The sequence below is a fragment of the Eretmochelys imbricata genome, chromosome 10 (genome assembly GCF_965152235.1).
Source record: "Eretmochelys imbricata isolate rEreImb1 chromosome 10, rEreImb1.hap1, whole genome shotgun sequence".
NCBI lineage: Eukaryota > Metazoa > Chordata > Testudines > Cheloniidae > Eretmochelys > Eretmochelys imbricata.
The window spans coordinates 11317908-11332951 of NC_135581.1; the positions used below are offsets into that span (position 1 = coordinate 11317908).

The 15044-nt window shown below is 46.2% G+C and overlaps 1 protein-coding gene across 9 annotated transcripts in view; it reads left to right on the plus strand.

The window, feature by feature from the left end:
- Positions 1 to 1050: 1050 nt before the first annotated feature.
- The window catches only part of TTYH3 (tweety family member 3), a 100952-nt gene continuing 86958 nt past the window's right edge, over positions 1051 to 15044 (plus strand). For all 9 annotated transcript variants that reach the window (XM_077829011.1, XM_077829017.1, XM_077829015.1 and 6 more), the window contains exon 1: positions 1051 to 1403. In XM_077829011.1, the coding sequence (XP_077685137.1) occupies positions 1281 to 1403 (123 nt within the window). In that variant the 5' untranslated portion in view covers positions 1051 to 1280. The remainder of the gene's footprint in view (positions 1404 to 15044) is intronic.

Consider the following 15044-nt stretch of genomic DNA (forward strand, 5'->3'; position numbering starts at 1 on the left):
GATGGTGCAGTGGAGTGGCGTGATGGTGCAGCGGTGTGGTGGCACTGCAATGATGTGGTGTGATGGTGCGCTGGTGTGGTGGCGATGGTGCAGTGCAGTGGCGTGATGGTGCAGTGGCACTGCAATGACGTGGCGTGATGGTGCGCTGGTGTGGTGGCAGCGGTGCAGCGGAGTGGCGTGATGGTGCAGCGGTGCGGTCGCACTGCAATGACGTGGCGTGATGGTGCGCTGGCGTGGTGGTGCAGCGGAGTGGCGTGATGGTGCAGTGGCACTGCAATGACATGGTGTGATGGTGCGCTGGCGTGGTGGCGATGGTGCAGTGGAGTGGTGTGATGGTGCAGCGGTGTGGTGGCACTGCAATGATGTGGTGTGATGGTGCGCTGGTGTGGTGGCGATGGTGCAGTGCAGTGGCGTGATGGTGCAGTGGCACTGCAATGACGTGGCGTGATGGTGCGCTGGTGTGGTGGCGGCGGTGCAGCGGAGTGGCGTGATGGTGCAGCGGTGCGGTCGCACTGCAATGACGTGGCATGATGGTGCGCTGGCGTGGTGGTGCAGCGGAGTGGCGTGATGGTGCAGTGGCACTGCAATGACGTGGCGTGGTGGTGCAGCGGAGTGGCGTGATGGTGCGCTGGCGTGGTGGCGATGGTGCAGTGGCACTGCGATGACATGGCGTGGTGGTGCAGTGGCACTGCGATGACATGGCGTGGTGGGGCGCTGGCGTGGTGGCGATGGTGCAGTGGCACTGCGATGACATGGCGTGGTGGGGCGCTGGCGTGGTGGCGATGGTGCAGTGGCACTGCGATGACATGGCGTGGTGGTGCAGTGACCTGACGCGATGAGGGTGCCCTGCCGTGTCGTGCCAGGCCTGGGCCGAAGACTCCCTCCCCGGGCTGAGACCCCGCACGCTCGTTTCAGGAGGGCGCCGGGGGGCGTGGCCGGCGGCGGGCGGCACCAATGGGAAGGAAGCGGGAGGGCGGGGCCAGCCGGGGGGGCGGGGGCGGGGGCGGTTCCGCGAACAAAGAGCGAGCGGCCGGGCTGGCGGCGCGGAGCTCGCGCGGGAGGGAGCCGCTCACCTGGGCCGAGCCGGAGCCGGCACCGCCATGCGGGGGAGGGCGCCGCCCGGCAGCAGCGCGAGCCCGGCCGCCTGATTCGGGGGAGCCAGCGCGAGAGAGCGGAGCCGGCGGCGCTTCCTTCCCGCCCATGGCAGCCCCAGGCGGCGGCTGCGGGTGAGGCGGGGGCCGCGGCTCGGGTCTCGGAGGCAGCGGTCGGCAGGGCCGGGCATGGCGGGGGTCAGCTACTCGCCGCCCTGGTGGGTGAGTCTCCTGCACCGCCTGCCGCACGTCAGCCTGCGCTGGGAGGCCGCCAGCGCCGACTTCCGCCCGGAGGACGCCGAGTACCAGCAGGTGAGGGGCCGCCTGAGGGGGCAGGGTCTCGTCAGTTTCTCCTCCGACGCCCCCCGGCTTGGCGTGCGCTGCGCCCCCCTCCCACGGGGTAGATCCACCGGGGGGGGGGGGGAGAGAGTCTGTCCTGCCCTGCCCCTCCCACGGGGTAGATCCACCGGGGGGGGGGGGGGAAGAGAGTCTGTCCTGCCCTGCCCTGCCCCTCCCACGGGGTAGATCCACCGGGGGGGGGGGGGGGGAGAGAGTCTGTCCTGCCCTGCCCCTCCCACGGGGTAGATCCACCGGGGGGGGCGGAGGAGAGAGTCTGTCCTGCCCTGCCCCTCCCACGGGGTAGATCCACCGGGGGGGGCGGAGGAGAGAGTCTGTCCTGCCCTGCCCCTCCCACGGGGTAGATCCACCGGGGGGGGGGTGGGGGGAGAGAGTCTGTCCTGCCCTGCCCCTCCCACGGGGTAGATCCACCGGGGGGGGGGGGTGGGGGGGGAGAGTCTGTCCTGCCCTGCCCTGCCCCGCCCCTCCCACCGGGATAGATCAGCCATGGGGCAGGTTGCCCTCTCTGACTGTAGTCTATAATACATCTTTTCAGTATTTTCTCTCTCTTCCTCCTCCCCCCCCCCCCCCACACCAGGAGAGAGGCAGGAAATTATTTAGCCCCTGGAACAATAGCACAAACCCTGAGCTCCTTTGAGAGCATCCGAAGCCTTCCTTCCTCTGGGGGAGGGTAAAACACCAGCCCCTTGGGCCCAGCTGCCAAATAGGGATGTGGCTCTTCGGGCTGGAAAAGGTAACGCTGCCACAGGCTGAGCTGCCCAGGTGAGGCACAGGCCCTGCCTTCTGTCCTGTGGCTGAATGATAAGTACTTGGCTTTCCTAACCGCTGTGCTGCCACTTAGTACAAAACATCCCATCGTACATAGGATTGGAGTGGTGGTTCAGATAGCTCAGCACCCTGCCTTTGCTGGGACTCAGTGAAATGTTCAGTGTCTCTTTCTGAAGCCAGCTAAAATGCTTGGTAGACAGAAGGAGTAGTAGCTTCATAGGACCAAGTGTGTGAGGAGACGCTGGCAGAATACTTGTGTCCTTTACGTTGCTTAACCTGTACTTGGGTGACTTGCTGTCTAATTAGAATGATGGTGGAGTGGATCTGTGTATTCTAACATCTGTGTTCTCTGCTGCCATCTTAGACTGGAGCTGCAGTGATTCTACTGCCTCGTTGTGCCACGCTCTTTGGCTTTGAAAACACCATTTTGCTTCACTGAATATACTTAGTTCTGTAGGGCACCACAATACCATAATGCATAAATGGGAAGGCATCTAAGCAGTGCTTACATACTGTAAAGAGATACTGCTAGCTAAAAGATTCCTATAGTATCTTTGTTTTTAAGTAGCTTCAGATTGCAGAATTGATTATAGCAAAAACTGTTCTTGGATCTCTCTTTGTTTAATAATTAATAATAAAAAAAAGTGGGTAGGTGACTATAAAAATCTCTATGAATCTGAGAGCAAAATTATCCTCTGATCTTCAACCTTGGTCTTTCTCGTCTTAACTCATCTGAATTTCATTGGTTTGAGGGGAAATCAAGATGTGCAGTGTTTGTGGTTTTTTGTTTTTTTTTTTTAAACAAACCCCAAAACTACATATGTCCAATGGTTTTAGCTTGCTTCTGTGGACTGAGGTAGTTGTCTCCTGTAGTGAAACAAGGAGAGTGAGGTATTGAAGAGGAGAAACAAAAGTGTAGGATGGGGAAAACTGTTCTTGAATTATGAAAGAAACACAGTAGTCAGTCACTCAATATATATCTGATATGCTTGTGTTTTTAATAGTTTAAAATAGAAGTACTATTTCAAGTATGGTATGCTCTGTGTATATGTTATAAAATACTCTCTCACAGTAGTTCTGTTGAGACTCAGTGTTACAGTGAAGTCTTGGGGTTGGTAAGCCTCCTGTTGTTCCTGCCTTGCACAGTTGCAAAAAGTGTGTGCTAGTTAAGGACTTGTTTTTGCCATTGCTGTATGGCTATTCTAACTCCAGTCAAACCAGAAATCGAGGGTGTAAGTTGTGTGTGTTTTGAATGTCAACCCTGCCTATTTCAGTGTTGTTTATGTATAGCGCATAACCTCTGCAGCTCCATGAACAAATGTAAAGATAGTAGCAATGTTCCATCCTTTTGCTGACTCTGAATGAAGATGCTCTGATTCTGGAAATGGAAAGACATGTCAAGGATTTGTGTGCATGTGTGCAAAGCATAATATATAATACAATAAAACTAGAAAGTGTAACCTGATGGTCAAAGTAACATTGCAATCACTTCCTTCCTCCTGGTTTGAATGCTTGTTTTGTCAGTATTTTGAGCATGAATTTGAATATCCTTTTTGCTCCATTTACAGTTCATGCAGACCTATCTCTTTTTTTTTTTTTTTTTCCTGCTAAATACAACACAAGTAACTTAACGTGCTCCATTCTTCATGCACTTTAAGTACTTAAAATATAGGCACTTCTGTTTAAACTGGTTCTTGGAATTTGCACAAAAAAAAAATTCTCTGAGCATATGGTGAGGGTGCATTTTCCCCTGCCCCCTAGCTTTCAGTACCTAGAAAGGTAGTTTTTCCTATATTAAATGTAAGCATGCAGTGTAGCAACTTGTAGTTCTATCAGTGTCCTTGATTGCACTCTACTGAGCTAACTGGAACTGACGGTAATGCTGGAGACTTCATAGGTGCACTCTATCCATTCCCTCTCCTATCTTTAGTAAGGAGGGACGGGAGAATATGCTTTTATTGGTCTCCTGAGAATTGTCAAGCCACTCGATAGTTAGACCCTTGTCATGAGCTGATATCTACACACTTACCAACAGGGCTTCTGAGTAAATCAGAATTGGAATGGAAATACTTTCTTAAGGAAATGGCATCCTGTTCCTTCATCAGTCCTGGGGGTAGGGGAGGGGGGAAGGATATTTTCAGTTCCCCAAAATAGACTAATAAAGATAGGTTTCAGAGTAGCAGCCGTGTTAATCTCTAAGGTGCCACAAGTACTCCTTTTTCTTTTTACGAATACAGACTAACAAATTTATTTATGCATAAGCTTTCGTGAGCTCTCACGAAAGCTTATGCGTAAATAAATTTGTTCGTCTCTAAGGTGCCACAGGTACTCCTTTTCTTTTTGACTAATAAAGATGGTGATCTTGAAAGCGGTGATCTTGAAAGCTGTTCTCTTGTATTCATGCATTTCCTGTATCATCCAAATATGAACTTTGAAATGCAACCGTTCTGTGCTATGTTACAGTAGCCATTAAACATAGTACCAGTATTGATTTAGCCTCTGCTTTGTAAGTGTAGTATGGCTTTTTTTTTTCTTTCTCCCAGGTGGATTGGCAAGATCAAATAGGTCTTTCCATGATTAGTGTAATGAGTAAGACACCATTTAGCGCAATGGAAGCTATTTGATGTCTGCTGAAACCGGTGTAATGCTCGTGTGGTTTTAAGTTGAACCCGTTCTGCTTGTCTTTGAGGTCTGAATCCTTCCTGTGTCTATTGGGACCCTTGTGTGTGCACATGTGGAGCTTGTAATTGGTAGCTCTGTTCTGCATGTAATAAGACAGTGCTGTCCTGTCTCTCTGCTTATTTGCCTGGAGATAACTGTGACCAGTTGTGTTCTAGTAACTGGGACTACATCCTTTTTGTCTGAGAACATGAGGGATCCTTATGGCAACAGTGTGACTGTCTGTCTCAACTGGAGGGGGGGGTGTATGGCTATACCCTTTTGTTGGCTGTTGAGGGCCTCTAAACAACCTGTGGTGTTGGCTTTTCGTGCGCTCCCACCTTCTGTCACTATATGTTCAACTGACAGGTTAGAACAGGCTGTGTCGGAAGAGGAGAATGGGCCCTCCAGGGTGGATTAGGTTGGTTATTCTTGAAGAGGTTCTTATTTTCTCTTCTGGTGTTACTACCTTAAGTCCAAAGTGAGGCTTTAAATGCTTCACATCAGTTATAGCAAGTTGTGCCTCCCTCCATAGAAAGAGTGGAGTAGGTAACTAGGGGAGAAGAGGAAAGGAGACAGTAGTTGTGCAACTGCTAACTAGATTAGGATGAAGGAAGAGGTTTCCCTCTGTTTCTGGGGGTTGAGGGACTCTGCTTTCATGTTTCTGGTTTCCATGTGTTGCTTTGAGGGTTGCATCTACTGAAATCCCTCTCTAGAGCAGGGGTTCTCGCAACAAATTTTTGGGTGGCCTCAGAGTGCAGCCACCAACTCTTGCTGGTGGCCACTCTGACAATTTTTGCAAAAATACTTTAACTTTAGGAAAAACAAATAAATGACACATGTCCAAATCCTTATAATGTAGGGTTTTTTGCAGACTGAATTTTAAAAAGTACAGTTTTCTAGTCATTATTGGACCTAAACATAATAGAAACACAAGGTGCTTTGAAGGTGTGTGTGTGGGTTTTGTTGTTGTTTTTAGACTTACTAGCTAGCAAGTCTGCTGTGAAAAGTGACATTTTTGTATAATTGTTAATATCACTTTTCACAGCAGACTTACTCAGCTCCAGCAAGCTGGGGGACAAATTAAGCCCTGGATGGGGGGCCAAGAGGTGATAGGGGGCTAGATGAGAGGCAGCGGGAGAGAGGGGAGATGTGGGAGGTGAACCAAGAGCGAGAGCCTGGGGCCCTAGTGCACAGATGGGGACTGGAGGAGGCTGTGAGGACCAGGGGTGATGTGCGGGGGGGGTGAGCCTGTGGCTGGGGGATGGAGCCTGCTGCTGCACAGCTGGAGCCTGTTGCCCACCTCCCCAGGGCTTAAGCCTGAAGCCCCAGCCCCATGGGGGACTCATGCTGGCTGCGTACTCCTACAGTGTTTGTGGCTGCAGGAGGGGACCAAGACCAGCCCCTGCTCGTGGCCCTGACGGAGGGTTACTCCCTGCCCCCCCATCATTACCCAAAAGGCTGTGGCTGCAAGAAAAGCCCCTGATGGCCACATTTGAGAAATGCTGCTCTGGGGCATCTTCTCAGATAGACCAGGTCACTCCCTCCCCCTTGCATGGATCAGTGGGATAGAACAGTTATATCTTGAGTTATAAGCAGTTGTTTCAGCTGTATCCTCCTCCTGAGTCATACTGTAATGTTCCTTTAAAGCTTATTTTGCAGTAAGTCATAAGGTGGAAATGGAACCAAGCCTATGTTGCTTTTGAAGCACAGTACTATCTCAAGTTCCTATGCTTTTTACTGTCTTAAATTTCCAGGAAATGTTCATATCAGTGCTGTCAAATTACCTTTGGATCCAGCCCACCAGATCAGTAAGGTTTCTTTGAAGCTTGTGCTATTGTCCCTGACTAAAGCAATGTTGGAATGTAAAAGGTCTTAATTTATTTGCCCAGGTGACCTGAGTGTTGTGCCACCCAATTTATGGTGCTGAGAGTAGAGCTTGCCAGAAGCCTCTTTCAGGAATGTGATTCCTGATGGAAGGATGAGCTGAAGTCCTAAGAGGCTTTTTAACACAGCAGAGAGAGCTGTGGCACCTTAGAGCTGTTGCTAATGGGTTGTCCTAGGAGTGACTGCTGCTTGGTACTGAAACTTCCCTTTTGATGGTATTAATAGTAGTTGTTAACTTATTTTACTATAACTGTTCTTAACTCTTGTAAGCACTTGGATGTGTGGTGTTTTATAAATAGACTTGGAAGGATTAGATTTTGATTGGTAATGTTGGCAAACATGGATTTCACCACGCGCGCGCACACTGACATATTTCCATTGATTGAAATTTATAAGTAGGCAACATAAGAAAAATGCTAGTTGAGAACTAATTAGAATTTAAGTATATTTACTTTCTATATTTTTGACATGAGATGTTGACAATTTGTGTATTTTAACAGTTACAAAGCTTTAATTTTTTGAATCTCAATGTCTACTAGTGTTTAATATTGTCTGACTGCTCTATAATATCTGACAACTTTGAACATTAAAATTTATTTAGCATTTATCAATTAAGAAGTCTGCTAAGCCTATATATGGACAAATAAGGGCTAGGAAAGCTTACTCACAGCTTTATCTGTGTGCCTTAGTCATGACCTCAATTTAGGTCTTGCAGAAAGCTGATAAAACCTCTCTGAATTGCTGCAAAATGGCAAAGTCCTCTGGAGTCTCTTTTATACACTAGACCTATTTCACTTGTGACTAGATTATTTTGCACCTCTAGAGCACTTTGTTCCAAAGGCATCTAACTACAGCATCATAGGCTTTGTCTAAACTATTTTTTCCCCCCCCCTTAAATTCCACTATTACGGCTCTCTGGAAAGGGGCTAGAATAGACAGCAATTGTGGTGAGGCCTAGAATAGACAAAGTACAGGCAGCCTCTGGCATCTGAATGGTCATGTCACTTACACCTGCTCTGAACAAGGTTAGTTGACATGGTGATTAAACCATTGGTAGCTGGTTTATGCCATTCTTTCCGCCACTGGTGGAGTTGAAGTGATGGTGGCACTGGGTCTACACTAGACTAATTCTCACCATTGGGGGCAATCCCTACTGTGATGTCCCCTAGCTGTTCCCTTGGGTACACCACCTCCTCTACCAGAGCTCTTCTGTTGTAGTACCATCTCTCAACTCTGCTAGTTAGGCTAGTGATCAGCTTGCTGTACTGTGATTCTGGAGATGAAGGACTAGCTTGGTGCTACGTTAAATTCCACTAATACTTCACTTTGGTTTGTAGACTTCAGTTTAGTGCATGGTTTTTGTGTGGATTTGGGGAGGAAGTTCAGCAAGACTGATTCCATCTGGTACTTTCTGGCTCTACAAGGTCCTTGCCCTACATGTAAAATTTTTTTTATTTTTTATTGAGTATTTCTTGGATGGAGAAACTCAGTACAGACTAAGCTGCCAAAGAACTTGGATTAGAGACAATGTTGTAGAACTTCCTCTACTGTACTGGTGTCTCACTCCAATACTGAAACCCAAGAGCATTTCTGTAAATTCAAAACATGTGGAGTTGGATGATGTGTTCTGGTCCAGTTACCAGTTGGCTCAAAGGAATAGGGTGATCTTTCTCTTTTGGATGGGTTAGTCTTGAAGTTTCTTTCAAGGCTAAATGGCCTGTTTTTTCAGGTCAGGTCTGCTAGCCTGAGATAGCATTAATTCTTTTCTATAGTATCAGGAGAGGCTGGGTTGTGGGAGGTTTCCGAGTAGCAGCCGTGTTAGTCTGTATCAGCAAAAAGAGCAGGAGTACTTGTGGCACCTTAGAGTGTCCTTGAGAGTCCGTTGTTGCTCTCCAGTGAAGCTAAAGTTGCATTTAGGTCTCTCAAATTGGTGATGCTTCCCCCAGTTTCCCATGGCCTAAAATTGAGTAGCTATTATGCCTCCATCAGCAAATGGATATTGCAGCCTGACCTTGTCATTCTTTGTTCAGACAGGGGTGTGGAGGTGGCAGCAACGTGTAGCAACATAATGTACTCCAAAATGCAAACACTTTATTTTAAGTCTCTCTAGCAAACCATGCAAGTGGAGTTTGTGTGGGCTGTGCCTTTAGCCGGGTAGCAACATCTGGTATATAGGCAGGAGAAAGTGAACTCTTGCCAGCTTTCTGTTTGCAGGGTCGCTTGCTCACTGATCCAGGCTGCACTGCTGCATTTTCGGTTAGTCCCCTGAGAACTGTCTGTCTGTTGCTGGAAACAACAAACTTCTGATTAGAGGTAAGCTAATCAGAACAACAGTTGCTGAGAAAATGCATCATTTTAGTAGACCATGGTGCATGCAAATGGCTACTTGGCTAGAGGAAGGTCTAACTCTTGGCCATCTCATCAAGGCAGAATGTGGGATTAATTTTAACTTTAGTCTGGAGAATGCACATTCTCTTGCCAGTGCTGTTGATCTCTGGTTTTAGGAAATCTTTACAGAGCATGTGTCTGTTAGACAGTATCCTGCTGGGTCTTAGCTGGAATAAAAACCTAAGTTAAAAGCATTAGAAGTCAAATCAGCTGATCAGCCATTGGCATTTAGACGCTGCTGCTTGTAAACTTTTTGTGTTTGTGTGGGGGGGGGGCGGAGGGTGAGAGAACCTGGATTTGTGCTGGAAATGGCCCAACTTGATGATCACTTTAGATAAGCTATTACCAGCAGGACAGTGGGGTGGGAGGGGGTATTGTTTCATAGGTCTCTGTGTGTATATAATGTCTACTGCAGTTTCCACGGTATGCATCCGATGAAGTGAGCTGTAGCTCACGAAAGCTCATGCTCAAATAAATTGGTTAGTCTCTAAGGTGCCACAAGTACTCCTTTTCTTTTTGCTTGTAAACTGAAACCCTTTTTTTTTCCCGCTGGAGAGACTCTTGCAGAATATGGTTGGTCAGGCTTTACAGCCTTGTACCTGTCTATCTGGTTTAGGTCAAATTTAAGGGTTAAATCTTTTTTTAAAAAAGTCACAAGAAACTGATGCTTTATTTATAAATCCTTTAGTCGTGTTTCTGCACTGAGCTGCTTGCATTTGTCTTACCAGTTCTGTTTCCTTGCTGGAGTTTAAGTAGGTGGTTATGCCTATAGTGTAGGTGTAGTTCTTAAGCAGACAGCTGTCAAGTGTTGGAAGAGGGTGGTGTTGTTGGTATTAATTATTTGGGCTTCAAAATGCTGAGAGTTCCTGAAATGGTCTTCATTTGCTTGACCTGGTGAATTGAACATAGTGCACTTATCACTTGATTTTCTGTATACCTAGAAGGAATCATGCCTGTTGCTGTATGTGGGGGTGTGTGTGTGGTGCTGCTTTTTTAAATTTTTTTTATTTTTTTGATTGGGGAGAGGTTGGGGGGGCAGTGTTGCTTATTGATATAAATCATCTCCGTTTTCAGATTGGAGTATGGATGGATATAAATATTCCAGTGTTTCGAGGTGGCCTTATTTCTATCCCTCTTTCCCAGGGCAAAAACTGAGGATGTGGATAGTATTATATTAGGTGCAGCTCACAAACACAATTTCAAGTTGCCAGAGGACTCTTGAATCTAGCTTTGAAACTGACTTCTGGTGTCAGATGATGAGTGGATGGCAAGCAGAACTGATTCTGCTCTTCATCTTTTGCTGCTTTGCCTTTCTGTGGATGGCATTTTCTCGCCTTATGTCTTATGCAAAGCCCTTGTTTAAATGCTAACTTTAAGCCAATAAATCAGCACAGTTTCAAGCAGAAGCTTGTATGGCATTTTTTAATAGACTGACTTTTGCATGCTGTGAGAGGTGAGAAATTCTCACCCAGAAGAATATATCCCATTAGACATGACACTGGAGATTAAGGGTGGGAATCCAGGTGGCTTTGCCCTAATTAATCCACAGCTTTGAAATGTGTGTTAAGGAGCTGTGTACAAGGATTAATTTCTTCCTTCCTTGTCCCTTATTACTAATGCTTGAGGTCATAGATTTCCTTTTGAATATTGTAAACATAGAGGATTAAGTCTAGTAGCTTCCTTTTCATTACCTGTATGCAAAAGGTAAGGTCCTGAATTACTGTCTTGTGCTGCCTGTGTTGTGGTGGAGCTTGCAGTAGTGTGCTGTATGTCATTCCAGTCCTGGAGTCCATCAGAAATTACAAATGGCTATGGCTAGTGGGGAAGGAAGATAGACTTGAAGGCCAAGGGTGTAGTAATGTTGGCTGAGAAACCTATTAGTGCTTCTTAGATTGAGATACAGTCAGTTATGGCTGAGGAGGATTGTGTGGGTGACTAATTTCTACAAAGGGCATAAGAATGAGGTCTTGATAGCTGCTAGGTCCCCTGCCCCCATTCTTGTTTTCCTGTTGGGTATTCTAGTATTAAGTGGAAGTTGCAATCTCCAGTCCTGCAGCTTGGGTGGGTTTTCTAGTAACGGTGATTTGAAATAGGGAGGAGCATGGCACAATGTGCCTGGGTTTGTGCAGGTTTTGGTTCCTTGGATATCCAAACATCTGAGCTTCAGATTGGGTTTTTAACTACTCTGGAAATATCAGGAATGTGGAATCTTGTCTTGTCTTGCCTTCCCCATCTTTCTGAAGTTCTCCTTATAGAAGACCCATATGTGAACTGGAGGCTCTCTGTCCTTCACTGAAGAGAGAGGGAGAAGTTATTAAATATCCAGCAGTTGGTTTAGCTCTGAGTTTGACCTATGAGCAAAACTCAGTTTGACTAAAAATTGGCTTCCCCTTAAGTCAGATTTCACTCAGTGTTTGATGTCCTCTTATTGGATACATCTTATTACTATTTCTGCATAAGATCTTGGGGTTGGTGACTTCCTGTCTTCAGTTTCCACACTGCAGAGTGCACAAGGTACTGGTGCTCCACACAGGACCAGAAGAGAAGTCACTTCAGCACTGTGATAGATGGGGAGTGTCACAGTTCAGGGCAACTGCAAATGTAGTTCCCCCTCAGTTGCCCAACAAAGGCACCCGCTCTCAGGCTTCCAGCTTCCCAGCTGTTGCCTTTCTGGAAGTAGACCTGTGCGCCTCTCCCTTCTGACTGGAGTGTTTCCAAGCTATACAGTTCCCTGCCTTCACTGTCCTTCACAGCACACACAAGTTGCCCAAGGACACTGCCCGTTTTCTCTTCAGAGATGGTCAACAGGTGTAGTTCCTTCCATTACAAGATACCCCACGTGCTGCTTGTGCAAGACTACTTTATTTTTAAGGTAAATAGCATGACAGAGAATTTTTAACCATTAAAAGAAGCAACATGTCTGCTAATACGCTTACCAGAGTTCACCCTCATGTAGATGCTAGCAGGAACAGTCCTGCAACCAACTCATTTAACGGGCTTCCTTGCAGTTACCAGTCCAGTTCAGAACAAGTACTCAGTCTTATGGGACCTCAGTATGCCCAGCCCTTTTCAACACTAGCCAAAGCACTGGGACCCTCCCTGGACCAGAGGACCTGTCCAGTTGCTGGATCAGGAAGGCCATGAGTCTCTCCTTTTTCACAGGCTGTGTGTCATGTTCTGTCTGCTACAACCCACAGGCTTCAGGGTCTGGTGACCTAACTGCCTTCCTCCCCACAAGAAAACCTCTGCTAACCTGTGCTTAATGCTGCAAGGATACTCTTGCTGCCAAAAACTTATACGTTGTTAACTTTCATGTTTTAAATACTGAACTCTAAGAAGCCCAGTTCAGATTCTTGCTCCAATTTCTACTTTTATTTAAGTGTTGGGATACAGTGATATGAAGCCAGTTGGATACCACGGATGCATTACAATAAGATCTTTTTGTGATTATGCGGGGACGTTTGAATGGTGCTGACACTGATGCAAATGGCACATTATCTGTATTCATCAGCTATAACAAGTCAGAGCTGCTAGCTTGATTTTTTTCTTTCAAAGAAACATGATTTGCATGTTTTGAAAACAATGAAGAGGCTTTAAGGGTTCTTTCAGGTAAGTGCCCCATCAATAAACCGAATACTGAATCCGGTTAACGCTGTCCAATACTTAGTATTGCAGTGATTATTTATAGGTTCACATGAATCAACGTCTCATTCAAATTAGACAACTGTCAACTCCAGTTATTGATATGATCCCAAATGCGAATGTTATGTAGATTGCCCTAGCTGGTGCAATAGGGGATATTCCTCAAGTTTATGTTGGAGCGGGTCCTTTGGTGAGGCATGGAGACTAGGGATGAGGAATAATACTTCTTCCTGGGTTACCAAATCATGCCTAGGAGTGCACATCTAATTTCTCATCTTCTAGAAATGTGGTATGGAAGTTTCATTCAGTTAGTGTATAAGCCATTCTTATGGCATGGACTAATATTGATGTTCGTTTGTCCCTGCTGTGTGCACGGAGCACTCCTTTTGGCCTCCAAAATGCTGCTGGTCATGCATACTGCATAGACCTTTAACAAGCAAGCCTTCCATTCAAAGTTGGAGTTGAAGTTGAATTTTATACTGAAGTTTTAAGTTGAAGCAATTCAACTTCTCTTAACTAATAGTGCTTCCTCATGGGAGAGGTTCACCTGAACACTTATTGGCCTACATGTACAATGTGATGCTTGTTCAGACAGAGTGTATGTATGTGAGAGAGAAGCACCAAAACCACAAAAGTGGTTATGCTAAAACTGTGAACACATAGTTGCACTTGTAAATTCATGAATGATCCCAAACTGACTTGTTTAGATTAGCTAATTCTCTGTTGTCTGCCCCTTGAAGATTCATGATTTTAGTAAATTACAAACTATAAAAGCACATCTAATAGTGGGGCATGGGGTTATGATTTAAATATACCATCTGGTTGAAAGTACAAAGCAGCACTTCCCAACCGTGTGTGCATGCGAGCACACTTGTATACCACTGTTGCCTCAACCTCTTCCTTCCTTCCCTTTAATGATTTTTCCTACTGTCTTCCTCTTATTTGGATGTGTGCTTTGGTCATCATGGTGTTAGTGACTTCTCCTCACCCCTAGTTCCTTGGTAGGTTACTGTGTAGGCACTAGCTGCTATACATGGAATTCTGGTACGGTTTCCTAGAAGGTTGAGTGCCCTGGTAAACAAAAGCGGCTTGCTGATGTTGATATTAATAGGTATTTGCATCTTGGCTGAGCAGATAGTAAAGTGCTGATGTTTGAACCACATGCTTTCACTGACTGAGGTCTGTAGAAGTAATGCAGATTGGAACTGCTGGCCTGTCCTCTGTTGCATTCAACTAGCTTGCAGTTCATAAGGAACCATAAAACTTTCTTTTCCCCTCCTTCCTTGTCTTCCCCCCCCCCACCCCCTTCAGAATCCTTCATCTTTAAAGATAGACTGACTTTCTTGTGGGTGAATGTGACTATGGTCTGGTTGGTTGGGTCACAGAAACCCCCTTGGGACTGCCACCTGATGTGCTGAGACTACCTCTAAACCCGTTTTCCCTGGCAGCTTGGGACTTCAATACCCTGCCTGGTTGTTCCAGACACACTAGCCTGCTACAAACACAGGCCCAGGTCTGAACCACGTCCCCCAAAAGCTGCAGGCTTAACTGAAAACAGCTTAAGCAGTGCTCCTGTCTCCAACACCCAGATATCCAGTTCCCAATGGGAGCCAAATCAGTTTTACTCTGTATAAAGACAGGTTTCAGAGTAACAGCCATGTTAGTCTGTATTTGCAAAAAGTAAAGGAGTACTTTTGGCACCTTAGAGACTAACCAATTTATTTGAGCAGTAGCTCATGAAAGCTTATGCTCAAATAAATTGGTTAGTCTCTAAGGTGCCACAAGTCCTCCTTTTCTTATACAGGGTAAATTCATAAATTGTTCACCCTCTATAACATTGATAGAGAGATGCACAGCTGTGTGCTCCACTAGGGATTAATTACTTGGTCTGGGTTAGTTAACAAGTAAAAAGTGATTTTATTAAATATTAAAAAGTAGGATTTAAGTGGTTCCAAGTAATAACAGACAGAACAAAGTAAGTTACCAAGCAAAATAAAATAAAACACAAGTCTAAGCCTAATACAGTGTAAAACTAAATGCAGGTAAATCTCACCCTCAGATGTTCCAATAACCTTCTTTTACAGACTAGACTTCCTCCTATTCTGGTCTAGCAATCACTCACACCCCTGTAGTTATTGTCCTTTGTTCCAGTTTCTTTCAGGCATCTCTTTGGGGTGGAGAGGCTATTTCTTGAGCCTGCTGAAGACAAAATGGAGGGAATTCCAGGGGCTTACATAGTCTCTCTCTTGTGGG